Genomic DNA, 27,760 nt, shown 5'->3' with positions numbered 1-27,760 from the left:
TGGGGCGGAGAGAGAGAGACCGGGGGGAAGCCAAGATCATTTCTCACTATTATACCAATTTCATCCTTTATTAACAGAGCTACCCCACCACCTTTACCTTTTTTCCTATCCTTCCGAAATGTTAAATAACCTGAATATTTAACTCCCAACCTTGGTCATCTCGCAACCACGTCTCTGTAATGGCCACGAGATCATACCCATTTTGTTTCTATTTGTGCCGTCAATTCATCTATCTTACTGCGAATGCCGCACGCATTTAGATAAAGAAACTTTAATTTTGTCTTTTTACCATTCTTTCCTACCCCGGCCCCATTTGCTTGTGTGCTCTTATGTTTATACGCTCTGTCCCTTCCTGACACACTCTGTTTATAATTACCCCCATCACTTTCCTGTACTACTTCCTTGTCTTTTCTCTTTAATCTAAACTTCACTCCACCTGAACCCTACCCCTCTCTGTTTAATTTAAAGCCCTCTCTACCGCCCTAGTTATTCGGTTTGCCAGAACACTGGTCCCAGCATGGTTCAGGTGGAGCCCATCCCAACGGAACAGCTCCCTCTTTCCCCAGTACTGGTGCCAGTGCCCCATGAATCGAAACCCACTTCTCCCACACCAATCTTTGAGCCACGCATTCATCTCTCTGATCTGATTTACCCTGTGCCAATTTGCTCATGGCTCAGGTAATAATCCAGAGATTATCACCTTTGTGGTTCTGCTTTTTAATTTAGTCCCTAGCTGCTCAAACTCCCTCAGCAGAACCTTTTTCTTAGGTACCAACTATGTCGTTAGTACCTACGTGGACCCACGACAACTGGATCCTCCCCCTCCCACTCAGATCTATTGGACAAGTGCAGAGGCTGAGGCTCCTGCAATGCAACCTCCTGGATCCCCGTACCTGCCTCAGTCGCAGTCACACCCTCCTGTCCCTGACCACGTGCCAATTCTACAGTATTTAGTCTAAGGGGTGTGACTGCCTCCTGGATCAAAGTGTCCAGGTAACTTTCTCCCTCCCTGATGCCTCGCAATGTCTGCAGCTCCTCAACTGGACAAAACTGTTCAATAGCTCCCACATATTGCAGCTGCAACACATCTCCTGCCCTGTCATAACTATTTTATTTGATTACTACAATGCCAGTCAGATTATTTTTTGGTTGAACTAATTACTGGCCTTGTTTAATTTATAAAATTAAGTTTAGTTTTTAAAAAAAAAATTAGTTATATGCTATAAGTTACTTAGAAAGAAGAAAATAGAGGATATACTCACCACCGATCACCAGACTCCATCAATAGCTACTACTCCGTGCCAATCACCTGAGTCAGCCCCAGCTGACAGTAGATTACCAGTTCTAACCAGTCACCTAATTAACTAGGTGACCAACTGCCACTTCAGGCTGCCTGTTTACCACTAACTGAAAACTGCAAGTTAATATTAACTTGCAGTTAAGCAAGAGAGACCCGGAGAGAGAGAGTCAGACCCGGGGACGGACGGACGGACGGGCGGGGTGAGTGAGCGAGCGACAGACCGACCGACCGAAGCATAAAACGCAATCACGTTAGTTAACCACAATTAGCCTTTAACACATCCGTGCTGGGAGTCCCTAATGATCCGCGCTTGACCAAGTGAATATCAACGTTGTCCCGAAGTATCGTTTCCAAAAGTTTCCCCACCACCGAGGTTAGACTGACTGGCCTGTAGTTGCTGGGTGTATCCTTACACCCGTTTTAGAACAAGGGTGTAACATTTGCAATTCTCCAGTCCTCTGGCACCACCCCCGTATCCAAGGATGTTTGGAAGATTATGGCCAGTACCTCCGCAATTTCCACCCTTACTTCCCTCGGCAACTTAGGATGCATCCCATCCGGACCGGGTGACTTATCTATTTTAAGTACAGCGAGCCTTTCTGATCCCTCCTCTATCAATTTTTAGCTCATCCGGTATCTCAACTACCTCCTCTCTTACTGTGACTCTGGCAGCATCTTCTTTCTTGGTAAAGACAAGATGCAAAGTTCTTATTTAGTACCTCAGTCATGCCCTCTGCTTCATGCATTGATCTCCTTTTTGGTGCATAATTGGTCCCACCCCTCCTCTTACTACCTGTTTACTATTTACATGCCGATCGAAGACTTTTGGATTCCCTTTTATGTTGGCTGCCAGTCTATTCTCATATTCTCTCTCTTTGCCCCTCTCATTTCCTTTTTCACTTCCCCTCTGAACTTTCTATATTCTGCCTGGTTCTCACTTGTATTATCAACCTGATATCTGTCATACGCGCCCCCCCTTTTCTGCTTCATTTTACTCTCTGTCTCTCCAGGGAGCTCTGGCTTTAGTTGCCCTACCTTTCCCCCTCATAGGAATGCACCTGGGCTGTACCCGAACTATCTCCTCTTTAAAGACCGCTCACTGTTCGATTACAGTTTTGCCTGCCAATCTTTGATTCCAATTTACCCGGGCCAGATCCGTCCTCATCCCACTGAAATTGGTCCTCTCCAATTGAGTATTTTTACTCTAGATTGCTGCTTGTCCTTTTCCATATCTATTCTAAACCTTATGATATTATGATCACTGTTCCCTAAATGTTCCCCCACTGACACTTGCTCCACTTGACCCACCTCATTCCCCAGAACCAGATCCAGCAATGTCTCCTTCCTCATTGGGCCAGAAAAGTACAGGTCAAGAAAGTTCTCCTGAACACACTTCAAAAATTCCCCCCCCCTCTTTGCTCCTGATGTTATTACTATCCCAGTCTACATTAGGATAGTTGAAGTGGCCCATTATCACTACTCTATGGCTCCTGCACTTCTCTAATTTCCTTGCAGTTTTGCTCCTTTATATCCTTCCCACTAGTTGGTGCCCTATAGAACACGCCCAGTACAGTGATGGCACCTCTATTGTTCCTTAACTCTAACCAAATAGATTCTGTCCTTGACCCCTCCAGGACATCCTCTCTCTCCGGCACTGTAATATTCTCCTTAATCAATACTGACACTCACCCCCCCTCCTTTCTTTCCTGAACACCTTGTATCCAGGAATATTTAGTACGCAATCCTGCCCTTTTTTGAGCCAGGTCTCCAATAACGCCATGACATCATATTCCCATGTGGCTATTTGCACCTGCAGCTCACCAACCTTGTTTACCACGCTTTGTGGGTTTACGTACATGCACTGTAAACCTGTCTTAGACCTTCTCGTATTCTCTTTTAGTCTGATCCCACCTAATATTGTACTGTTTCTCATTCTAGTGCTATCTTTCTCTCCCAATCCTTTGTGCACCTTGTTTCTCCTTTCCAGTGATACATCCTGGTGCCCATCCCCCTGCCAAATTTACTTAAACCGTCCATAGCACTAGTTAACCTCCCCGTGAGGACTTTGGTCCCAGCTCTGTTGAGGTGTAACCCACCCAGCCTGTACAGGTCCCACTTCCCCCAGAACCGGTCCCGATACCCCAGGAATAGAATCATAGAAAAGTTACAGTACGGAAGGAGGCCATTCGGACTATTGAGTCTGTGCTGGCTCTGTGCAAGATCAATCCAGCTAGTTCCACTCCGCCGCCCTTTCCCCGTAGCCCTGCCAATTTTTTCCTTTCAAATATTTATCCAGTTCACTTTTGAAGGCTATGATTGAATCTGCCTCCACCACCCCCTCGGGCAGTGCATTCCAGATCATAACCACTCGCTGTGTAAAAATAGTTTTTCCTCATGTCACCTTTGGTTCTTTTGCCAATCACCTTAAATCTGTGTCCTCTGGTTCTTGACCCTTTCACCAATGGGAACAGTTTCTCTCTATCTACTCTGTCTGGACCCTTCATGATTTTGAATACCTCGATCAAATCTCCTCACAACCGTGTCTGTTCCGAGGAGAACAACCCCAGCTTCTCCAGTCTATCCACGTAACTGAAGTCCCTCATCCCTGGAACCATTCTAGTAAATCTCTTCTGCACCCTTTCGAAGGCCTTCACATCCTTCCTAAAGTGCGGTTCTCTCTCTCTCTCTCTCTCTCCTCCCCCCCCACCTCCCCGGGTGTCTGTCTTTCTCTCTCTATCTATCCCCGGGTGTCTCTATCTAAAGCCGTCCCTCCAGCCATGCATTCATCTGCTCTGTCCTCCTATTTCTATACTCATTAGCGCGTGGCACCGGGAGTAATCTGGAGATTACTATCTTTTGAGGTCCTGCTTATTAATCTCTTTCCTAGCTCCTTAAAATCTGCCTGCAGGACCTCATCCCTCTTTCTACCTATGTCATTGGTACCGATGTGGACTATGACCTCTGGCTGTTCACCCTCCCCCCTCAGAATGTTCTGCAGCCGCTCAGTGACATCTTTGACCCTGGCACCAGGGAGGCAACATCCCATCCTGGAATCACATCTGCGGCCGCAGAAACGCCTGTCTGTTCCCCTAACTATTGTTATTATAATTGTTGTCTTTATAATAGCTGCCCAGTCGCTTACTGGGACAAGGTATAGGGCTGAGTATCACTGACCTATATGAACCAGCTATCCATTGCATTAAGCCTGCATTCTGATAGTGTGGAGCTGAATATTTTATTGTTTGCCTTACGTTATGTGTGTGTGATTACTCTTTTTTTTAATGCACAGAAGCGGTGAACGCTGGGAGATGTCCAACCTGAACTGGAAACCTTTTGTCTATGGAGGTCTGGCTTCTGTCACTGCTGAGTTTGGTAAGTGTGCAGTTCCTTTATCTTTCGCTCCCCTCCACCACCTTCCATGTTTACAGTCCTACAGGTGGCCAGTTTGTTAGTGTGAGATATGAGAAAGTGAGTATGAACACCACCGTCAGAATCTGATCCTGTTCTCACTCAACGCCACACGCGTCATTGGATGGTGATGAGCAGCACGGGCCTCACTGATTCCCGCCCTCAGCCTAAGGGTACCAGCTAATTGAGCGCAGACCTACAGGAGCCAAGTGGCGATGAATCTTTTACTTTGACAATCATCCCTTGGTGTCGTGGATAGCTGGCGGCATGTGAGAGTGTCGGGGACATAAGTCTTGTTCCTTCAGCACAGTCCCAGACCCTTCATTTTGTTGGATCTGTTGAAGACAGTACAAAATGTGGGTGAGCGGGCTAGTGACACATTGCGAGGGAGAACCAAAAAGTGGCATAAATCGTAAGCACTATTCTCCTGAAACCCCAAATAGAATGCTCGATACTCCATTTCCCTTGTGCTAGACCCTAAAAGTGCATTTATACAAGGGCAGCAGGCGCATGGGAACTCCATCACCTCCAAGTCACACACCATCCCACCTTGAACATATATCGGCCGTCCCTTCATCGTTGCTGGGTCATTAGAAGCTGTCAATCAAAACTGACATCTTCCTCTTGGTGTGGGTGCCATGGCAACTGCATTGTCTGATCAACTGGGCTACCTGTTGTGCTCAATGAATGAAACCAATCCTACATTACAAGTGTGAACTTATTTGCAGCGTCATCAAACAAAAGATCTAACAAAAGTGCCCTCTTTTTAGAGGGGTACAATTAATAAAACCCAAATTATACAAAGTGTTCAAACGTGCTCCGACTCACCACTGTCCCAAACTGACACAGATAACCATTTTGATGGCCAGGCCATTTCCCTTTGGGAGAGTCCACCACATTTAGTCACAAAATTGCCTCAGCAGCTCCAGACTTTTTACTGTCTGGTCAGAGAACTGTGCCCCATTATATCTAAAACATATAACTTGCACCAGAACACTCTGTGAGCAGAGTTCCTTGTGATTCACAAACTAACAAAGATAGAACAGTGACATTTATACTTCACTCCATGCTGTTATCTTTACTTTGATTCCATAAATTCACAAACAGCCTGTCCTGTCCGGTTTATCCTGATTAATTTTAACTTTGCTGATTGAAATAGCAGCATAGATCAGCCTGGAAATGCCTGTTAACACAAGCATTTTTACTTAGTCACAATATAAAGTCGTACTTCATGAACCTCAAATAAAAATGTACCGAATTTGAGCACAAGAATTTCATGAACAAGAAAAGCTGATTGGATCCAACAAAACCTTCCCTTATTGAAAGTCTACTCGCATCTATCGACCTTCTCACCTACCAACCACCCCACACTCCTCAATCCTTTCTGTCTCCTTCTCCCTTGACCCTGTTTATACATGCTTCACTGTACTACCCTTCCAACATACCACCCAGCTCTATTACCCTTTCGATGGACAAGGTTTCCCTGGCCCTCCTTACCCCTGTCTCACTTAGTTTTAACTGGTGTCTCCTGCAGTTTGAACACTTCAATGCAGTGAACAGTTTGGCCCGGATTAGTTTTAACTGGTATCTCCTGCAGTTTGAACACTTCAATGCAGTGAACAGTTTGGCCCGGATTAGTTTTAACTGGTATCTCCTGTGATTTGAACACTTCACTGCAGTGAACAGTTTGGCCCAGATTAGTTTTGATAATTCTCCTCAGACTTTGAAACACCAGCTAGGTTCACTCCAAGTCTCTGCAAAGATGACGGGCCCGTCATCCCTCAGCTCCCTTTAATGTGTGAGATGGAGTCGCCCATATTTAATTGTAGATACACGTAGGATTCCCTGAAAGTGCCGTATGATGTCTCATGTTCTTCCTCGGCAGAACTTTAAGTTTACTTAAGCCGTAAAAAGCTATTTTTTTCTTTCACTCTAGGCACTTTCCCAATAGACCTCACAAAAACTCGCCTGCAAGTCCAGGGTCAGATTATTGACTCTCGATACAAGGAGATTAAGTACAGAGGAATGTTCCATGCTTTACTCAGAATATGTAAAGAGGAAGGATTGAGGGCTCTATATTCTGGGTAAGTTAAAGGCATGGCTTAAATTAAATAGTTTTCAAAGATTGTATTAAAAAGAAAACTGAGGGAGATTTCATCACATCATGAAGTGTTTGACGAGTTAGAAACAGATTAGTTTTTCTGCAGTGTACCGAACAATAGAACCGCGAAGAGGGATTCAAGATAAGAACGGGAGAGTTATACAATGTAACACAGTGTATTATATAAGAGGAGAATGTTATACCATGTAACAAATAGTGTATTATATGAATAGGATGTGTTATCATAGAATCATAGAAAGGTGAGAGCACGGAAGGAGGCCATTCGGCCCTTCGAGTCCGCACTGGATCTCTGCAAGAACAATCCAGCTAGTCCCACTCCCCTGCCCTTTCCTGCAAATTTTTTCCTTTTAAGTACTTATCCAGTTCCCATTTGAAGGCCATGATTGAATCTGTCTCCACCACCCCCTCGGGCAGTGCATTCCAGATCATAACCACTCGCTGTGTTAAAAAAAAAGTTTTTCCTCATTAGTTCCACCACGTAACACACAGTATATATTAAATAGGGAGTGTTATACTGTTTAACATGGTATTAGATAATAAAACAGGAGTGTTATACCATGTAACACAGGGTTTTATATAAGTGGGGAGTGTTATACCATGTAACGCAGTGTTTTATATGAGTAGGGAGTGCTATACCGTGTAATGCAGTGTTTTATATAAGGGAGTGTTAGACCGTGTAACAGTGTTTTATATAATAAATAGAGAATGTTAGATCGTGTAACAGTGTTTTATATAATACTTAGGGAATGTTAGACTGTGTAACAGTGTTTTATATAATAAATAGGGAATGTTAGACCGTGTAACACAGTGCCCTAGCCCTGAAATTGCGTCTTTCTCTTGTTTCTCTCCTATCGCCTCTCTGACCTCATCTTATCCATGATAAGATGAGGTCCCGGGGCCGTGAGCGGGGGGGGGGGGGTCCCGGGGCCGTGAGCGGGGGGGGGGGGGGGGTCCCGGGGCCGTGAGCGGGGGGGGGGGTCCCGGGGCCGTGAGCGGGGGGGGGGGGGGGGGGTCCTGGGGCCGTGAGCGGGGGGGGGGTCCCGGGGCCGTGAGCGGGGGGGGGTCCCGGGGCCGTGAGCAGGGGGGGGGGTCCCGGGGCCATGAGCGGGGGGGGGGGTCCCGGGGCCGTGAGCGGGGGGGGGGGTGTTCCGGGCCGTGAGTGGGGGGGCCCGGGGCCGTGAAACTTTAATTGGTGTTTGAGTTATACTTTATAAACTTAAAGCATGTTAAGCACCAGTAAAAATACAAGAATATGATGTAATAAAAATGGACAGCCTGGATGTTATCCCCTGTATGGCAGCAACACCTATTGTTATAAGACAGCAAACTGTCCAAATTGCTGTTATTTATATCTAATATTCCTTTTACAGAAGGGTGGTTAATGTATGGAGCAATCTGTGCAATTAGGGGAACAGGAAACTTGGACTGTTTTCAAAAAGGAAATAGGGAAGTTCCTGGAGCTGAAGGGATTCTTAGTTATTTATGTTTTGAACAATGTGGAGATATCTGACAGGAACGAAGAAGTAGGCTAAACACTGACATTTAAAGCAAACAGCCCCTCTCCAGACCTTGTGAAGGTCATTGTTATGGCAGCTGGAGATGGTTGGATAGAGGTCACTGGTGAGGAATTCCTGCAGTGTTTCCCGGATGTAGAAGTGGCATAGAGTGCTAATCATGGGGCAGCGAATAATGATTGCTTGATTTTGGTATGCAGGCTATTCTGTAATAATAATGTCTTTATCTCCTGATACAGCATTAGCCCAGCTCTGTTGCGGCAGGCATCCTATGGCACCATAAAGATCGGTACTTACCAAAGTTTGAAACGTTTGATTGTAAGCCGTCCAGAAGGTTAGTTTCAATTTAGGTGAATATTTGGTGATTATTTTTCCAATCCTTGTGTACACTGGAACTACACAACATCACACCTTCCCCACTGTGTCTCAGGCCAGCTGGAGTCATTTGAACTTTTGGTGTGGAATGTAATGACTGATTCCTGCGGTCTTCTGGACAGTCATTCTCTGATCTCACTGGTCTGTGCCAATCACAGAAACATAGAGGGCCAGATTTTGCTGAGAAAGTAACAGCGCCTGAACACAAATCGACCAGCAACTTCTAGTGAGGAAGAGATACCCCATGAATTGCAAATTACCACAAGTTGCTGGCCGATTTGCTCTGCTCCGCCACCAGCTTCAAGAAAACCTCCCCATGATTTTCATGCAGTTGCTGCATTTGCACATTAATTGCCCATTAAACTCGCCACAGAAAGTTTAGTCCAGTAATTAACAGCGTAAGTACCCATTTAACAATGTGATAATTGTTAACGACTGCCAATCAACCTCTCTGGCCCAGAAAGTGAACAATTATAAGTGTGGAGTCTCATTCCTTCAGGTAGTGAATTGTTTTAGGAGATTTCAAAAATGTCAAATTTTAAATATTTTTTTTCTTACTTTTCCTTTTTGTCTCTCTTAACCCAATCTTTCTTTCCCTCCCTTTATTTCTCTTTCTGTACCTGATTTGAGATTGAATTCACCCTCCTTCTCAATCCTTCCTCTGTTTATTTCTCAGTCCTTTAATCTCATTGATTCAGGAGTTACTCTGATGATCTGATTTTTCAGCCCCGATTCCCTCACCGTGTCATTATCAGCTCGCACTTCCAGCAACTTTGTGGGCACAAAATGTTAAGTGTAAACGTGCACGAACAATTCTAACTAACGGGGCTGGCAGCGAGATGCCCCACTCCAGCACAAACTGGCCCAGAACCTTTAGCACAAGGGTAAGCTATTCAGCTCTTGCTGCTGGTGCTGATTTTGGGCCCTCCCCCTCTGGTTGATTTTATGCAATCCTGTTATCCATATAGAATCATTGGTTACAGCACAGAAGGAGGCCATTCAGCCCGTTGAGTCTATGCCAGCTCTCTGCAAGAGCAATCCAGCTAGTCCCACTTCCCTGCCCTATCCCTGTATCCTTCAATTACTTATCCAATTCCCTTCTGAAAGCCATGATTGAATCTGCCTCCACCACCCCCCGTTTTCCAGATCATAACCACTCACTGTGTAAAAAAGTTTTTTCTCATGTCGCCTTTGGTTCTTTTGCCATTCACCTTAAATCTATGTCCTCTGGTTCTTGACCCTTCCGCCAATGGGAACAGTTTCTGTCTATCTATTCTGTCCTGACCCTTCATGATTTTGAATACCTCGATCAAATCTCCTCGCAACCTTCTCTGTTCCAAGGAGAACAACCCCAGCTTCTCCAGTCTATCCACGTAACTGAAGTACCTCATCCCTGGAATCATTCTAGTAAATCTCTTCTGCACCCTCTCTAAGGCCTTAACATCCTTCTGAAAATGCGGTACCCAGAACTGAACACAATACTCCAGTTGTGGTTGAACCAGTGTTTTATAAAGGTTCATCATAACCTCCTTGCTTTTGTACTCTATGCCTCTATTTATAAAGCCCAGGATCCTGTATGCTTTCTTAACCGCTTTCTCAATCTGCCCTGCCACCTTCAATGATTTGTGCACATATACCCCCAGATCTCTCTGTTCCTGCACCCCTTTTAGAATTGTACCATTTAGTTTATATTGCCTCTCCTCGTTCACACTTTTCTGCGTTGAAATTCATCTGCCACGTGTCCGCCCATTCCACCAGCCTGTCTATATCCTCTTGAAGTCTATCACTATCCTCCTCACTGTTCACTACACTTCCACGTTTTGTGTCATCTGCAAATTTTGAAATTGTGCCCTGTACACCCAAGTCTAAGACTTTAATATATATCAAGAAAAGCAGTGGTCCCAGCACCGACCCCTGGGGAACACCACTGTACACCTCCCTCCAGTCCGAAAAATAACCGTTCACCACTACTCTCTGTTTCCTGTTACTTAGCCAATTTCATATCCATGCTGCCACTGCCCCTTTATTCCAAGGGCTTCAATTTTGATGACAAGCCTATTATGCAGCACTTTATCAAATGTCTTTTGAAAGTCCAGATACACCACATCAACTGCATTGCCCTCATCAACTCTCTCTGTTACCTCATCAAAAAACTCCATCAAGTTAGTTAAACACAATTTGCCTTTAACAAATCCACGTTGGCTTTCTTTTATTATTCCACACTTGTCCAAGTGACAATTTTGTCCCGGATTATCGTTTCTAAAAGTTTCCCCGCTACGGTAGTTGCTGGGTTTATCCTTACACCCTTTTTTGATCAAGGGTGTAACATTTGCAATTCTCCAGTCCTCTGGCACCATCCCCGTATCTAAGGATGTTTGGAAGATTATGGCCAGTACCTCCGCAATTTCCACCCTTACTTCCCTCAGCAACCTAGGATGCATCCCATCCGGACCGGGTGACTTATCTACTTTAAGTACAGCCAGCCTTTCTAGTGCTTCCTCTTTATCAATTTTTAGCCCATCCAGTATCTCAACTACATCTTCCTTTACTGAGACTCTGGCAGCATCTTCTTCCTTGGTAAAGACAGATGCAAAGTATTCATTTAGTACCTCAGCCATGCCCTCTGCCTTCATGAGTAGATCTCCTTATTGGTCCCTAATCAGCCCCACCCCTCCTCTTACTACCTGTTTACTGTTTATATGCCTGTAGAAGACTTTTGAATTCTCTTTTATGTTGGTTGCCAGTCTATTCTCATACTCTCTCTTTGCCCCTCTTATTTCCTTTTTAACTTCCCCTCTGAACTTTCTATATTCTGCCTGGTTCTCACTTGTGTTATCAACCTGACATAGTTCATATGCCCCCTTTTTTCTGCTTCATCTTACTCTATCTGTTTCATCATCCAGGGTGCTCTGGCTTTAGTTGCCCTACCCTTTCCCTCTCGTGGGAATGTGCCTAGACTGTACCTGAACCATCTCCTCTTTAAAGGCCGCCCATTGTTCAATTACAGTTTTTCCTGCCAATCTTTGATTCCAATTTACCCGGGCCAGATCCATTCTCAACCTATTGAAATTGGCCCTCCTCCAATTAAGTATTTTTACTCCAGATAGCTCCTTGACTTTTCTATAACTAATTTAAACCTTATGATACTATGATCACTGTTCCCTGAATGTTCCCCCACTGACACTTGCTCCACTTAACTCAACTCATTCCCCAGAACCAGAACCAGATCCAGCAATGCCTCCTTCCTCATTGGGCCAGAAAAGTACAGGTCAAGAAAGTTCTCCTGAACACACTTCAAAAATTCCCCCCCCTCTTTGCCCTTTACACTATTACTATCCCAATCTATATTAGGATAGTTGAAATCCCCCATTTTCACTACTCTATGGCTTTTGCACCTCTCTGTAATTTCCCTGCAAATTTGCTCCTCTATATCCTTCCCACTAGTTGGTGGCCTATAGAATACACCCAGTAGTGTAATGGCACCTCTATTGTTCCTTAACTCTAACCAAATAGATTCTGCCCTTGACGCCTCCATCTTAGAACATAAGAACATAAGAAATTGGAGCAGGAGTAGGCCAATCGGCCCCTCGAGCCTGCTCCGCCATTCAATAAGATCATGGCTGATCTGATCCCAACCACAAATCTAAAGAACACAAGAAGTCGGAGCAGGACCCGGCCACACAGCCCCTGGGCCCTCTCCGCCACCCACAGGGCATTGACCGATCCGAACTCAGCTTCATGTCCAATTTCCTGCCCGCTCCCCATAACCCCTAATTCCCTTTACTTCTAGGAAACTGTCTATTTCTGTTTTAAATTTATCTAATGATGTAGCTTCCACAGCTTCCTGGGGCAGCAAATTCCACAGACCTACCACCCTCTGAGTGAAGAAGTTTCTCCTCATCTCAGTTTTGAAAGAGCAGCCCCTTATTCTAAGATTATGCCCCCTAGTTCTAGTTTCACCCATCTTTGGGAACATCCTTACTGCATCCACCCGATCAAGACCCTTCACAATCTTATATGTTTCAATAAGATCGCCTCTCATTCTTCTGAACTCCAATGAGTAGAGTCCCAATCTACTCAACCTCTCCTCATATGTCCGCCCCCTCATCCCCGGGATTAACCGAGTGAACCTTCTTTGTACTGCCTCGAGAGCAAGTATGGAGACCAAAACTGTATGCAGTATTCCAGGTGCGGTCTCACCAATACCTTATATAACTGCAGCAATACCTCCTTGTTTTTATATTCTATCCCCCTAGCAATAAAAGCCAACATTCCGTTGGCTTTCTTGATCACCTGCTGCACCTGCATACCAACTTTTTGATTTTCTTGCACTAGGACCCCCAGATCCCTTTGTACTGCAGTACTTTCCAGTCTCTCGCCATTAAGAAAATAACTTGCTCTCTGATTTTTCCTGCCAAAGTGCATAACCTCACATTTTCCAATATTATATTGCATCTGCCAAATCTCCGCCCACTCACCCAGCCTGTCTATATCCCCTTGCAGGTTTTTTATGTCCTCCTCACTCTCTACTTTCCCTCCCATCTTTGTATCATCTGCAAATTTTGATATGTTGCACTCGGTCCCCTCCTCCAAATCGTTAATATAGATTGTAAAGAGTTGGGGACCCAGCACCGACCCCTGTGGAACACCACTGGTTACTGGTTGCCAGTCCGAAAATGAACCATTTATCCCAACTCTCTGCTTCCTGTTTGATAACCAATCCTCCACCCATGCCAGAATATTACCCCCAATCCCGTGATTTTTTATCTTAAGTAATAATCTTTTATGTGGCCCCTTAATCAATACTACCACCTGTCCCCTTCCTTTCTTCCCTTTCCTGAACACCCTGTTTCCAGGAATATTTAGTATCCAATCCTGGCCTTTTTTGAGCCAGGTCTCCGTTATCGCCACATCATCATATTCCCATGTGGCTATTTGTGCCTGCAGCTCACCAACCTTATTTACCACACTTCGTGTGTTTACACAAACGCACCGCAAACCCTTCTTAGACTTGTACTCTCTCTTAGTCTGATCCCACCAAATACTGTACTATTTCTTACTCTAGTGCTATCTGTCTCTCCTGATCCTTTGTGCACCTTGTTTCTCCTTCCTAATGCTACATCCTGGTGCCCATCCCCTGCCAAATTAGTTTAAAACCCCCCCCCCAGCATTATTGAACCTCCCTGCCAGGACATTGGTCCCAGCTCTGTTGAGGTGTAACCCGTCCGGCCTGTCCAGGTCCCACTTCCCCCCAGAACCAGTCCCGATGCCCCAGGAATCTAAAGCCCTCCCTCCTGCACCATCTCTCCAGCCACACATTCATCTGCTCCATCCTCCTATTTCTATTCTCACTAGCGCGTGACACCATGAGGAATCTGGAGATTACTACCTTTGAGGTCCTGCTTATTAATCTCTTTCCTAGCTCTCTCAAATCTGCCTGCAGGACCTCATCCCTCTTTCTACCTATGTCGTTGGTGCCAGTATAAACCACGACCTCTGGCTGTTCATCCTCCCCCCGCCTCCAGAATGTTCTGTAGCCTGTCGGTATTCAGTGACATCCTTAACCTTGGCACCAGGGAGGCAACATACCATCCTGGAATCACGTCTGCGGCCGCAGAAACGCCTGTCTGTTCTCCTAAGTATGGAATCTCCGATCACTATTGCTCTCCTGACCTTTCTCCTCCCCCCTGTACAGCTGAGCCACCCATGGTGCCGTGAACTTGGCCCTGGCTGCACTCCCCAGAGGAACACTCCCTCACCAGTATTCAGACTGAGTTAGAGAGTGAGATGCCCTCAGGGGACTCCTGCATTACCTGCCTGGTCCTCCTTGTCTGTCTGGCGGTCACCCAGTCACTCTGCCTGCACTCTCTTAAGCTGCGGGGTGACCACCTTCTGAAACGTGCTATCCATGTAGCTCTCAGCCTCACTGATACACTGCAGTGACGCCAGCTGTTGCTCAAACTCCGAAACTCGGAGCTCGAGCTCCTCCAGCTAACGACACTTCCTGCACTCGTGGTTGTCCAGGACACGGGAAGCATCCTGGAGTTCCCACATGGCATAAGATGCGCATTCCACGGGACTGAGGTGCCCTGCCATGCCTTGGTTTATTAGATTACTAAATAAACCTAACAAAAATAAACTAAAGACTTCAAAAAAAAGACACCAATCAGCTCCTTCCCTTGTGCTGACGTCACTTTAGGATTTTTATTTGCCTCGCTATTTATTCTCCATTGCTCCGTCCCCACAAACTCCCTCAGGTCCGTGCCCCTCACCGGGCTATTTATTCTCCATTGCTCCGTCCCCACAAACTCCCTCAGGTCCGTGCCCCTCACCGGGCTATTTATTCTCCATTGCCCCCCCCCCGCCCCAAACTCCCTCAGGTCCGTGCCCCTCACCGGGCTATTTATTCTCCATTGCCCCCCCCCCTCCCCCAAACTCCCTCAGGTCCGTGCCCCTCACCGGGCTATTTATTCTCCATTGCTCCATCCCCACAAACTCCCTCAGGTCCGTGCCCCTCACCGGGCTATTTATTCTCCATTGCCCCCCCCCCTCCCCCAAACTCCCTCAGGTCCGTGCCCCTCACCGGGCTATTTATTCTCCATTGCTCCATCCCCACAAACTCCCTCAGGTCCGTGCCCCTCACCGGGCTATTTATTCTCCATTGCCCCCCCCCCCTCCCCCAAACTCCCTCAGGTCCGTGCCCCTCACCGGGCTATTTATTCTCCATTGCTCCGTCCCCCCCCCCCAAACTCCCTCAGGTCCGTGCCCCTCACCGGGCTATTTATTCTCCATTGCTCCGTCCCCCCCCCCCTCAAACTCCCTCAGGTCCGTGCCCCTCACCGGGCTATTTATTCTCCATTGCCCCCCCCCCCCCCCCCCAAACTCCCTCAGGTCCGTGCCCCTCACCGGGCTATTTATTCTCCATTGCTCCGTCCCCCCCCCCCTCAAACTCCCTCAGGTCCGTGCCCCTCACCGGGCTATTTATTCTCCATTGCTCCGTCCCCCCCCCCCAAACTCCCTCAGGTCCGTGCCCCTCACCGGGCTATTTATTCTCCATTGCTCCGTCCCCCCCCCCCAAACTCCCTCAGGTCCGTGCCCCTCACCGGGCTATTTATTCTCCATTGCTCCGTCCCCCCCCCCCCTCAAACTCCCTCAGGTCCGTGCCCCTCACCGGGCTATTTATTCTCCATTGCTCCCCCCCCCCCCCCCTCAAACTCCCCCAGGTCCGTGCCCCTCACCGGGCTATTTATTCTCCATTGCTCCCCCCCCCCCCCCCTCAAACTCCCCCAGGTCCGTGCCCCTCACCGGGCTATTTATTCTCCATTGCTCCCCCCCCCCCCCCCTCAAACTCCCCCAGGTCCGCGCTCCTCACCTTTTGGGCTCTTTAAAACAAATATTCTGCTTTTCTATTCTTCTTACCAACCCCATGAGCCCTTATCTTGTGTAACAACCTTTTATGTAAAGAATCTTACACCAGGTTATAGTCCAACAAATTTATTTGAAAATCACAAGCTTTCGGAGATTATCTCCTTCGTCAGGTCATTCACCTGATGAAGGAGAAAGCCTCCGAAAGCTTGTGATTTTCAAATAAATTTGTTGGACTATAACCTGGTGTTGTAAGATTCTTTACATTTGCCAACCCCAGTCCATCACCGGCATCTCCACATCATGGCAACCTTTTATGTGGCACCTTATTGAATGCCTTTTGAAAATCCAAATATACGGCATCCACTGGATCCCCTTTATCCACCCTGCTAGTTACATCCTCAAAAGTAGATTTGTCAAACACGATCTCCTTTCATAAAACCATGTTGACTCTGCCTAATCATATTTTGATTTTCTAAGTGCCCTGTTACCGCTTCCTTAATAATGGATTCCAGCATTTTCCTGATGACCGATGTCAGGCGAACTGGCCTGTAGTTCCCTGTTTTCTCAGGTCCGTGCTCCTCACCGGACTATTTATTCTCTCCTTTGCTCCGTCCCCACAAACTCCCTCTACCTTCCAATCCCTGGGAACGTTCTAGAATCTAGGGCATTTTGGAAGATCACAACCAATGCATCCACTATCTCTGCAGCCACCTCTTTTAGAACCCTAGGATGTAGGCCATCAGGTCCAGGAGAATTGTCGGCTTTTAGTCCCATTAATTCCTCCAGTACTTTTTCTTTACTCTTAATTACTTTAAGTTCCTCACTCACAATATTCGTTCCCCACTATTTTTGGTATGCTTCTTGTGTCTTCTACTGTGAAGATAGATACAAAATATTTGTTTTAATGTCGCTGCCATTTCCTGATTCCCCATTATAATTTCTCCTGTCTTAGCCTCTAAGGGACCAACGTTTACTTTTGCTACTCTCTTCCTTTTTACATAATTGTAGAAACTCTTACAATCCGTTTTTATATTTCTTGCTCGTTTACACTCATATTCTATTTTCTCCTTTATCAATTTTTTGGTCATCCTTTGGTTTCTAAAACTCTCCCAATCCTCAGGCTGACTACTCTTCTTCGCAACATTACAAATCTCTTCTTCTACTCGCGGATGGATCACTTTTCCCGTGGAGTTTTTATTCCTCAATGGAATGCATATATGTTGATAATTATGAAATATTTCTTTAAATGTTTTCCATTGCTTATCTACCATCATACCCTTTAATCTAATTTCCCAATCTACCTCAGCCAACTCGCCCCTCACACCTATGTAATTGGCTTTATTTAAGTTTAAGACTCTAGATTCGGATTGATGTATGTCACTCTCAAACTCAATGTGAAATTCTATCATACTATGATCACTCTGCCCCAGACGATCCCTTACTATGAGATTACTAATTAACCCTGTCTCATTATACAAGACAAGATCTAAAATAGTATACAGCAGCCTGTTCCCTGATTGGTTCCACGACACATTGTTCTAGGGAACTGCCTCGAATGCATTCCATGAACTCGTCCTACAAACTACTTCTGCTAATTTGATTTGCCCAGTCTATATGAAGATTAAAGTCCCCCATGATTATTGCATTTCTCTTGTTACAAGCTCCTCTTATTTCTTGATTAATACTCTGTCCAACAGTATAACTACTGTTAGGGGACCTATAAACTACTCCCACCAATGCTTTCTGCCCCATACTCCACCCATACTGATTCTACTTCCTGATCTTCCGGGCCAAGATCCTTCCTCACAATGGACGTCCAGTCCCTCTAAACCTCCATCCCCCACCAGGACGGCCTGCGGCCCTCTGCTGCTTCCTTGGTCGAAGGCCCAACCCATCCCCATCCACTGCCACCCTCCTCCGCCTGGCTGAACTTGTTCTTACATTGAACAACTTCTCCTTTTGACTCCACTCACTTCCTCCAAATAAAAGGTGTCACAATGGGAACCCGTATGGGTCCCAGCTATGCCTGCCTTTTTGTGGGATATGTGGAACATTCCTTGTTCCAGTCCTACTCGGGTCCCCTCCCTCACCTCTTTTTCTGGTACATTGATGACTGTATCGGTGCCGTTTCCTGCTCTCGCCCCAAACTGGAAAATTTCATCAACTTTGCTTCCAATTTCCACACTTCCCTCGCCTTCACATGATCCATCTCCATCTCCAACTCTTCCCTTCCCTTCTTCGACTTCTCTATCTCCATTTCTGGGGATAGGCTGTCAACCAATATCTATTATAAGCCCACCGACTCCCACAGCTACCTTGATTACACTTCCTCCCACCCCGCTTCCTGTAAGGACTCTATTCCCTTCTCCCAGTTTCTTTGTCTCCGTTGCATCTATTCTGACGATACCACCTTCCACACCAGTGCTTCCGATATGTCTTCCATTTTCCTCAACCAAGGATTCCCCTCCACTGTACTTGACAGGATCGTCGTCCGTGTCCATTCTAATTCCCGCACTTCTGCCCTCACCCCTTTCCTTCCCTTCCCTCCCAGAACCATGATAGGGTCCCTCTTGTCCTCATCTTCCACCCCACCAACCTCCACATTCAACGGATCATCCTCCACCATTTCCGCCACCTCCAGCGAGATTCCACCACCGAACACATCTTTCCCTCCCCTCCCCTTTCAGCATTTGAAGGGACCGCTCCCTCTGCGACACCCTGATCCACTCTTCCATCACCCCCAACACCGGCTCTCCTCCCCACGGCACCTTCCCGTGTGAGCGCAGGAGATGCAACACCTGCCCCTTCACCTCCTCCCTCCAGGGCCCCAAACACACCTTACTTGTACTTCTTTCAATTTACTATACTGTATTCGCTGCTCACAATGCGGTCTCCTCTACACTGGGGAGACCAAACACAGATTGGGTGATCACTTCGCTGAACACCTCCGCTCTGTCTGCAAGTGTGACCCTGACCTGCCGGTCACTCGCCATTTTAATTCCCCGTCCCACTCCCACTCTGACCTCTCTGTCCTCGGCCTTTTACACTGTTCCAATGAAGCTCATTGGAAGCTCGAGGAACAGCACCTCATCTTTCGATTGGGCATTTTACAACCTTCCGGACTCAACGTTGATTTCAATAACTTCAGCTATTAACCACAGATCCCTATTTTTCGGTCAGCAGGTGCTGGTAATGATTCTGCTGCTGCCATTTACATTTGCTACTGATCAATCTTTTGTTCCTTAACCTGTCCCATTCCCACCCTCCTTGCCTCGCACCATCATCCCTTTTGTCATTTAATCACTCCTGCCCTCCACCCTATCACAGACCCTTTTGTTCTTTTCTCCCCCCCCCCCCCCCACCCCCCCCCCTCCCCCCTTTCTTGGCTCTGTACTTGCTCAAAAACTCGAACCCTTTAACATCTTTCGGGCATGGTAGCATAGTAGTTATGGTACTGGATTAGTAATCCACAGGCCTGGAGTAATAATCCGGAGTCATGAGTTCAAATCCCACCACGGCAATTTAAATTCAATTAATTAAATAAAATCTGGAATTTAAAAAAAACTAGCATCAGTAATGGTGGCCATGAAACTACTGGATTGTCGTAAAAACCCATCTGGTTCACTAATGCCCTTTTAGGGAAGGAAACCTGCCGTCCTTACCCGGTCTGGCCTATAGGTGACTCCAGACCCACAGCAATGTGGTTGATTCTTAATCGCCCTCTGAAATGGCCTAGCAAGCCACTCAGTTGTAAAATCTCGCGACGAAAAGTCATAATAAGAATAAAACTGGACGGACCACCCGGCACCGGACACGACAAAGGCAAACCCAAGCCCAGTCGACCCTGCAAAGTCCTCCTCACTAACATCTGGGGACTTGTGCCAAAATTGGGAGAGCTGTCCCACAGACCAGTCAAACAACAGCCTGACATAGCCATACTCACAGAATCATACCTCTCAGCCCATGTCCCAGAGTCTTCCATGACCATCCCTAGCTATGTCCTGTCCCACCAGAGGTGGCGGTACAGTGATATACAGTCAGGAGGGTGGCCCTGGAGTCCTCAACATTGACTCGAGACCCCATGAAATCTCATGGCATCAGGTCAAACTCCTGCTGATTACCACCTACCGTCCTCCCTCAGCTGATGAATCAGTCCTCCTCCATGTTGAACACCACTTGGAGGAAGCACTGAGGGCTGCAAGGGCACAGAATGTACTCTGGGTGGGGGACTTCAATGTCTATCAATAAGAGTGTCTCGGTAGCACCACTACTGACTGGGCTGGCCGAGTCCTGAAGGACATAGCTGCCAGACTGGGTCTGCGGTAGGTGGTGAGCGAACCAACACGAGGGAAAAATTTACTTGACCTCGTCCTCACCAATCTACCTGTTGCAGATGCATCTGTCCATTGGTAGGAGTGACCACCGCACAGTCCTCATGGAGACGAAGTCCCGTCTTCGCACTGAGAACACCATCCAACGTGTTGTGTGGCACTACCACCGTGCTAAATGGGATAGATTCAGAACAGATCTGGCAGCTCAAAATTAGGCATCCATGAGGCGCTGTGGGCCATCAGCAGCAGAATTGTATTCCAGCACAATCTGTAACCTCATGGCCCGGCATATTCCTCAGTCTACCATTACCAACAAGCCAGGGGATCAACCCTGGTTCAATGAGGAGTGTAGAAGAGCATGCCCGGAGCAGCACAAGGCGTACCTAAAAATGAGGTGCCAACCTGGTGAAGCTACAACTCAGGACTACGTGCATGCTACACGGTGGAAGCAACATGCTATAGACAAAGCTAAGCGATTCCACAACCAACGGATCAGATCAAAGCTCTGCAGTCCTGCCACATCCAGTCGTGAATGGTGGTGGACAATTAAACAACTAACGGGAGGAGGAGGCTCTGCAAATATCCCCATCCTCAATGATGGCGGAGTCCAGCACGTGAGTGCAAAAGTCAAGGCTGAAGCGTTTGCAACCATCTTCAGCCAGAAGTGCCGAGTGGATGATCCATCTCAGCCTCCTCCCGATATCCCCACCATCACAGAAGCCAGTCTTCAGCCAATTCGATTCACTCCATGTGATATCAAGAAACGGCTGAGTGCACTGGATACAGCAAAGGCTATGGGCCCCGACAACATCCCGGCTGTCGTGCTGAAGACTTGTGCTCCAGAACTAGCCGCGCCTCCAGCAAAACTATTCCAGTACAACTACAACACTGGCATCTACCCGATTAATGTGGAAAATTGACCAGGTATGTCCTGTCCACAAAAAGCAGGACAAATCCAATCCGGCCAATTACCGCCCCATTAGTCTGCTCTCAATCATCAGCAAAGTGATGGAAGATGTCGTCGACAGTGCAATCAAGCGGCACTTACTCACCAGTAACCTGCTCACTGATGCTCAGTTTGGGTTCCGCCAGGACCACTCGGCTCCAGACCTCATTACAGCCTTGGTCCAAAGATGGACAAAAAAGCTGAATTCCAGAGATGAGGTGAGAGTGACTGCCCTTGACATCGAGGCAGCATTTGACCAAGTGTGGCACCATGGAGCCTTAGTAAAATTGAAGTCAATGGGAATCGGGGGAAAACTCTCCAGTGGCTGGAGTCATACCTAGCACAAAGGAAGATGGTAGTGGTTGTTGGAGGCCAATCATCTCAGCCCCAGGACATTGCTGCAGGAGTTCCTCAGGGCAGTGTCCTAAGCCCAACCATCTTCAGCTGCTTCATCAATGACCTTCCCTCCATCATAAGGTCAGAAATGGGGTTGTTTGCTGATGATTGTAGTGTTCAGTTCCATTCGCAACGCCTCAAATAATGAAGCTGTCTGTGCCTACATGCAGCAAGACCTGGACAACATCCAGGCTTGGGCTGATAAGTGGCAAGTAACATATGCGCCAGACAAGTGTCAGGCAATGCCCATCTCCAACAAGAGAGAGTCTAACCACCTCCCCTTGACATTCAATGGCATTACCATCGCCGAATCCTCCACCATCAACATCCTTGGGGTCACCATTGACCAGAAACTTAACTGGACCAGCCACATAAACACTGTGGCTACGAGAGCAGGTCAGAGGTTGGGTATTCTGCGGCGAGTGACTCACCTCCTGACTCCCCAAAGCCTTTCCACCATCTACAAGGAACAAGACAGGAGTGTGATGGAATACTCTCCACTTGCCTGGATGAGTGCAGCTCCAACAACACTCAAGAAGCTTGACACTATCCAGGACAAAGCAGCCCGCTTGATTGGCACCCCATCCACCACCCTAAACATTCACTCCCTTCATCACCGGCGCACAGTGGCTGCAGTGTGTACCATCCACAGGATGCACTGCAGCAACTCGCCAAGGCTTCTTCGACTGCACCTCCCAAACCCACGTCCTCTACCACCTAGAAGGACAAGGGCAGCAGGCACATGGGAACACCACCACCTGCACGTTCCCCTCCAAGTCACACACCATCCCGACTTGGAAATATATCACCGTTCCTTCATCGTCGCTGGATCAAAATCCTGGAACTCCCTTCCTAACAGCACTGTGGGAGAACCTTCACCACATGGACTGCAGCGGTTCAAGAAGGCGGCTCACCACCACCTTCTCAAGAGCAATTAGGGATGGGCAATAAATGCCGGCCTCGCCAGTGACACCCACATCCCATGAAAAATAAAAACGGTCTTCGATCTGAAACGTTAACTCTGTTTCTTTCTCCACAGATGCTGCCTGAATTCATAGAAATGTTCTTGCACGCAAGGAGGCCATTTGGCCCATCGAGTCCGCGCTGGCTCTATGCTAGAGCAATCCAGCTAGTCCCACTCCCCCGCCCTATCCCTGTAGCCCTGCACAATTTTTTTTGTTTCAAGTACTTATCCAGTTCCCTTTTGAAAGCCATGATTGAATCTGCCTCCACCACCCCCTCGGGCAGTACATTCCAGATCATAACTACTCGCTGTGTAAAAATAGTTTTTCCTCATGTCACCTTTGGTTCTTTTGCCAATCATCTTAAATCCATATCCTCTGGTTCTTGACCCTTCCACCAATGGGAACAGTTTCTCTCTATCTACTCTGTCTAGACCCTTGCTGAACTTCTCCCGCATTTTCTGTTTTTATTCCTTTTGCACCACTGTCCTTATCTCATTGTTATTGGGGCTCCCCTCTTCTTTTTCTTGCTGCCTGTCTTTTCAAAAAGTCAAGTACCCTGGAGTATTTAGTTCCCGACCTTGGTCACCCTGCAACCATGTCTCTGTAATGGCAATTGGATCAAACCCATTTATCTCTATTTGTGCTGTTAATTCATCTATCTTGTTACGAATGCTCCGTGCATTCAGATAAAGAGCCTTTAATTTTGACTTTTTACCACTTTTCTCTAATTTGACCGTTTTCACTGATACACTATTACCATTAAACTCGCAGTCCCTTCCTGTCACACTTCGCTTATCTTTACCCAGATCCCTACACTGCTCTATGGCCTTGACTTTTCTCTTTAGATCTATGAATTTACCCTTACCTGAACCCACCCCACTACCCCCTCTTTTCTAGTTTAAAGCCCTATCGACAGCCCTAGTTATTTGATTCGCCAGGACACTGGTCCCAGCCCGGTTTAAGTGGAGCCCGTCCCAATGGAACAGCTCCCTCTTTCCCCAGTACTGGTGCCAGTGCCCCATGAATTGAAACCCCTGTCTCCCACACCACTCTTTCAGCCACGCATTTAACCATCTAATCTGTTTGTAGCAACAGTTTGCCCGTGGCTCAGGTAGTAATCCAGAGATTATTACCTTTGAGGTTCTGCTTGTTATTTTAGACCCTAGCTCCTCAAGCTCCCTCAGCAGAACCTCATTCCTAGTTCTACCTATTTCATTGGTTCCTACATGGACCACGACAACTGGATCCTCCTCCTCCCGCTTCAAGTACTTCTCCAGCCGTGAGGAGATGTCCTTAACCCTGTCACCGGGCAGACAACACAGCCTTCGGGGCTCCTGGTCGTGGCTGCAGAGATCAGTATTTATCCCCCGACACTACCACATTCCTTTTCGCTCCTCCCACTTGAATGGCCTCCTGTACCACAGTGCCGTGGTCAGTTTTCCCATCCTCCCTGGAGTCTTTGTCCTCATCCGTACAGGTAGCAAGTACCTCGTACATAAGAAATAGGAGCAGGAGTAGGCCATCCGGCCCCTCGAGCCTGCTCCGCCATTCAACAAGATCATGGCTGATCTCCTATCTCAACGCCATTTTCCTGCACTATCCCCATATCCCTTGATGCCTTTAATATCTAGAAATCTATCAATCTCTGTTTTGAATGTACTCAATGACTGAGCCTCCACAGCCCTCTGGGGTACAGAATTCCAAAGATTCACCACACTCTGATTGAAGAAATTTCTCCTCATTTCAATCCTAAATGGCCTGCCCCTTATTCTGAGACTGTGACCCCTGGTTCTAGACTCCCAGTCAGGGGAAACTTGTACCTGTTGGACAAGGTCAAAGGCTGAGGCTCCTCCATCACTGTATCCTTGGTCCCCAGACCTGCCTGACTCGCAGTCACACCCTCCTGTCCCTGACCACTGAACGAATCTAAACTACTACCTAACCTGAGGGGTGAGACTGCCTCCTGGATCAAAGTGTCCAGGTAACTCTCCCCCTCCCTGATGCATTGCAATGTCTGCAGCTCGAACTCCAGCTCAACAACTCCGAGCCAAAGTTCCTCGAGCTGCAGACACTTACTGCAGATGTGATTGCTCGAGGTCTCACTGGTCCCCACAAACTCCCACATACTGCACCACCTGCCTGCCATCCCAATTCAACTTTCTTTTATGTATTTAATCAGTTAAAGTTTTTATTCACTTGATATTTTTAGTTTTATTAACAAATTAGTTTATCTAGTTTAAGTTATTCCTTTAATAAAGTAATAGCAAGTTATAATTTCCCAGCTCTTAGTTTAACCCATTGTCCTTCCTTAGAGATCAAATAAAACAGTAATACTCACCAATCCCTACCTGCTGTCCTGTGACGTCACTCCTCGATTATTTTCCCGCCTGCTCCCTCGCCCCCCTCCCCCCATACCGGATGGCTGGGGGGGATTCCTGCTCTCTCTCTGCTCTCTCTCTCCGGGCCGCCCGCCCGGGGGTGGGGGGGGGAGTTCCCTCGCTTTCTCTCTGTTCTCCTTTATGCCCAGACCGTGGGGGATTTCCTGTTGTTTCTCTTTGACTATCCCAGTAGTGTAATGGCACCTCTGTTGTTTAACTCTAACCAAATAGATTCTGTCCTTGACCCCTCCAGGACATCCTCTCTCTCCAGCACTGTAATATTCTCCTTAATCAATACTGCCACCCCCCCCCACCTTTTTTTCCTCTCCTATCTTTCCTGAACACCTTGTATCCAGGAATATTTAGTATCCAATCCTGTCCTTTTTTGAGCCAGGTCTCCGTTATCGTCACAACATCATATTCCCATGTGACTATTTGCGTCTGCAGCTCACCAACCTTGTTTACCACGCTTTGTGTGTTTACACACACGCACTCTAAACCTGTCTTAGACCTTCTTGTACTCTCTCTTTGTCTGATCCCAGGAATGCATTGTTTTGATTTTTAATAGTTACTAGTTGATCCGCTGTGGGAAAAGGCAGAGGGAGAGAGAGGGACAGGAGGAGGGTGGGAGGTGGGGAAGAACAAACATTTTTGCTGATGGCTTCAAGAACTGTTAAGAGTTCTGATCGAAAGTACTTAAATAAAATTATTAAAATATGGGTCAGAAAGAGGCTTGAGAATGTAATCCGAATAGTTGCTTGGAAATCAGCATTGACTTTCATAATGTGGTGCTGGGGACAAACCAGCTGAACATTGAGAACGAGAACTCTTTCTGCTGAATGTGGGACGTGACCAAATGATGCCACCTGTAACCCTGGTGGATCTTCAGGATTTCTGCTGGTTGTGCAAACGGCTTTGGTTTATATGCTTTGTGCACCTCTGGTCAATCAGCAGTACAATGTGCGTGATGTTACAGTGGCATCTGGAATGATTGGGAGGCATTGAAGTTTGATGCTGCCATCGCAACCACTGCAGTGCCAAGCTCCGAGATGAGTTTGGTTGAGGCATAGCTCAGTCATAGTCTCCCTTGTAAATTGCAGCCTCTGGGAGTAGGGGATGAGTGTGTCAGTCTGTAAATACAGGGTTTGAGGGAACTGGTCAGCGCGCTGCTTTTGGTGTATCTTCACCCAGTCAACAACCCTCCAATGGTGAACCTCTTCCTTCAAAAAAGAAATGGCTGACAAATGGACTGAAAATTGTGCAACCTCTGTCTGGAGCCCAGTCCCCCGGAGGTTCTGTCTGGAGCCCAGTCCCCCGGAGGTTCTGTCTGGAGCCCAGTCCCCCGGAGGTTCTGTCTGGAGCCCAGTCCCCCGGAGGCAGAAATAAGGCAGAAGTACACGGAATGTCCCAGTCAGTGTCTTCACTGTGATGTAGGCATGATCTGAATAATGGGGATATCCCTTCAGCGGTCCTGTGTTACTGCTGGTAGTCAGATTGTGATGGTCAGGTACATCTGTTGTTTAATCCATAACTCTGTTGGTAGATTAACATTTGTCAGCGTTTTATTCTAGCAGGTGAATCAGATTTTGCCCTTCTGTGATACTCCCTTACTCCAGTCTCTTACGATTCGCTGTTTTAAGCTAATCTTACTGTGCTTCTCTCTCATTTTCTAATAATTATGCTTTGATATGTCTATTAATTATAATGAAAGCTGCTGAATTGTTGTAAAAACCCAACTGGGAAGGGAAGGGAACCTGCCGTCCTTACCCGGTCTGGGCCTACACCTGACTCCAGTCCCACACTACATTGTTGACTCGTAATGTCCTCCGGGTAACTGGAGCTGGGCAGTAAATGTGTCCTTAATATATTGTCCATGTCCCACAAGCAAAGGAAAAACCAGCGTTGTGTTTGGTGTGACATTGTTAAAGAATGTTTACTACTTAGGAAGGATGTGAAGGCCTTAGAGAGGGTGCAGTAAAAATTTACTAGAATGATTCCAGGGATGAGGGACTTTAGTTACATGGATAGACTGGAGAAGCTGGGGTTTTTCTTAGAGCAGAGAAGGTTGAGAGGAGATTTGATAGAGGTGTTCAAAATCATGAAGGGTCGAGACAGAGTAGATGGAGAGAAACTGTTCCCGTTGGCGGAAGGGTCAAGAACCAGAGGACATAGATTTAATGTGATTGGCAAAAGAACCAAAGGCCACACGAAGAAAAACCTTTTTTACACAGCGAGTGGTTAGGATCTGGAATGCACTGTCCGAGGGGGTGGTGGAGGCAGATTCAATTGTGGCCTTCAAAAGGGAACTGGATAAGTACTTGAAAGGAAAAAATTACCGGGCTACGGGGATAGGGCGAGGGAGTGGGACTAGCTGGATTGCTCTTGCACAGAGCCGGCACGGGCTTGACGGGCCTAATGGCCTCCTTTTGTGCTGTAACCTTTCTATGATTTTTGTGATTCTGTTGTGCCTTTTGACCCACGTACCCTGATGTTTTTTGAAGTGTTAGCATTACTTCTGACTGTTACCCTTGGCCTTGTTTTCCACTCATGTGAATACTTTTCAATTTTCAGATGAAACGCTCCTTGTAAATGTGCTGTGTGGGATTCTTGCTGGAGTAGTTTCTTCCTCGATTGCCAACCCTACAGATGTTCTAAAG

General features: G+C 47.0%; 1 protein-coding gene across 1 annotated transcript; it reads left to right on the top strand.

Annotated features, from left to right (window-relative positions):
• Positions 1-1,261: 1,261 nt before the first annotated feature.
• On the top strand, positions 1,262-27,760 carry slc25a14 (solute carrier family 25 member 14; the record flags this gene model as incomplete). The annotated part of the gene is made up of 5 exons (XM_067977664.1): positions 1,262-1,500; positions 4,590-4,672; positions 6,645-6,792; positions 8,584-8,678; positions 27,675-27,760. Coding segments are annotated over exons 2-5 (393 nt in total), but the record flags the coding sequence as incomplete, so codon positions are not given.

The sequence above is a fragment of the Heptranchias perlo genome, unplaced genomic scaffold (genome assembly GCF_035084215.1).
Source record: "Heptranchias perlo isolate sHepPer1 unplaced genomic scaffold, sHepPer1.hap1 HAP1_SCAFFOLD_1641, whole genome shotgun sequence".
Classification (NCBI taxonomy): domain Eukaryota; kingdom Metazoa; phylum Chordata; class Chondrichthyes; order Hexanchiformes; family Hexanchidae; genus Heptranchias; species Heptranchias perlo.
This window is presented reverse-complemented; position numbering and strand designations above follow the sequence as displayed.